This window comes from Primulina eburnea, chromosome 15, assembly GCF_022965805.1.
Source record: "Primulina eburnea isolate SZY01 chromosome 15, ASM2296580v1, whole genome shotgun sequence".
NCBI classification, from domain to species: domain Eukaryota; kingdom Viridiplantae; phylum Streptophyta; class Magnoliopsida; order Lamiales; family Gesneriaceae; genus Primulina; species Primulina eburnea.
The window spans coordinates 7,593,993-7,594,990 of NC_133115.1; the positions used below are offsets into that span (position 1 = coordinate 7,593,993).

At 45.2% G+C, this 998-nt stretch overlaps 1 protein-coding gene across 1 annotated transcript; it reads right to left on the reverse strand.

Moving 5' to 3' along the window:
• Window positions 1-250: 250 nt before the first annotated feature.
• On the reverse strand, window positions 251-598 carry LOC140815430 (uncharacterized). Its single transcript, XM_073174543.1, has one exon. The coding sequence runs from the start codon at window positions 596-598 to the stop codon at window positions 251-253; it is 348 nt and encodes a 115-aa protein (XP_073030644.1).
• Window positions 599-998: the final 400 nt, after the last annotated feature.

Consider the following 998-nt stretch of genomic DNA (forward strand, 5'->3'; position numbering starts at 1 on the left):
TGAAATGCACTAGAAACCCTAATGTGTGACCTTTTAAAATTTCAGGGATTAAACCCTATCATGCATGAATTATGCATAAATTGCATAAAAATAATTAAACATATAATTAAAAATAAAAATCATAGATTGCATGCAGTCAGGTTACGTGAATTAAATTACTGGACCTTACAACTCTCCCCCCTTAAACAAAATTTCGTCCTTGAAATTAGAACGTACCAAATAACTCTGGGTAGCGACTCCTCGTCTCGGTCTATGTCTCCCACGTGGCCTCCTCCTCGGATTGATTCAGCCACTTGACTTTGACCATCTGGATCACCTTATTCCGGAGTCTCTTTTCATGTCTGTCCAGAATCTGCGTAGGTCTCTCCTCAAATGATAAGTGCGGTGTCAGCTGAAATGCCTCGTAGTTAAGCACATGTGAAGGATTCGACATGTCCTTTCGCAGCATGGAGACGTGGAACACGTTATGAACTCTTGCCAGATTTGGCGGTAACGCAACTCTGTATGTGAGTGTCCTAACTCTCTCTAGGATCTCAAATGGTCCGATGAATCTAGGACTGAGCTTGTCCTTCTTCCCGAACCTCATCACACCCTTCATAGGTGCAACCTTCACAAAAACATGATCCCCCACTGCGAACTCAAGATCCCGCCGTCTCTGATCAGCATAACACTTCTGACGGCTCTATGCAGTCCTCATCCTGTCTCTAATCCTGGCCACTAGGTCTGCTGTATGTCTGACAATATCCGGACCCAACTCTGCTCGCTCTCCTACCTCATCCCAGTATACTGGTGACCTACACTTCCTCCCGTAGAGTGCCTCGTATGGAGCCATACCTATCGATGCCTGATAATTGTTGTTGTATGTGAACTCCACAAGAGGTATCTTTGGTTCCCAGCTGCCCTGGAAGTCGATCATGCATGCTCGGAGTAGGTCCTCCAGAATCTGAATCACTCTCTCTGACTGACCGTTTGTCTGAGGATGGAAAGCAGTACTAAAT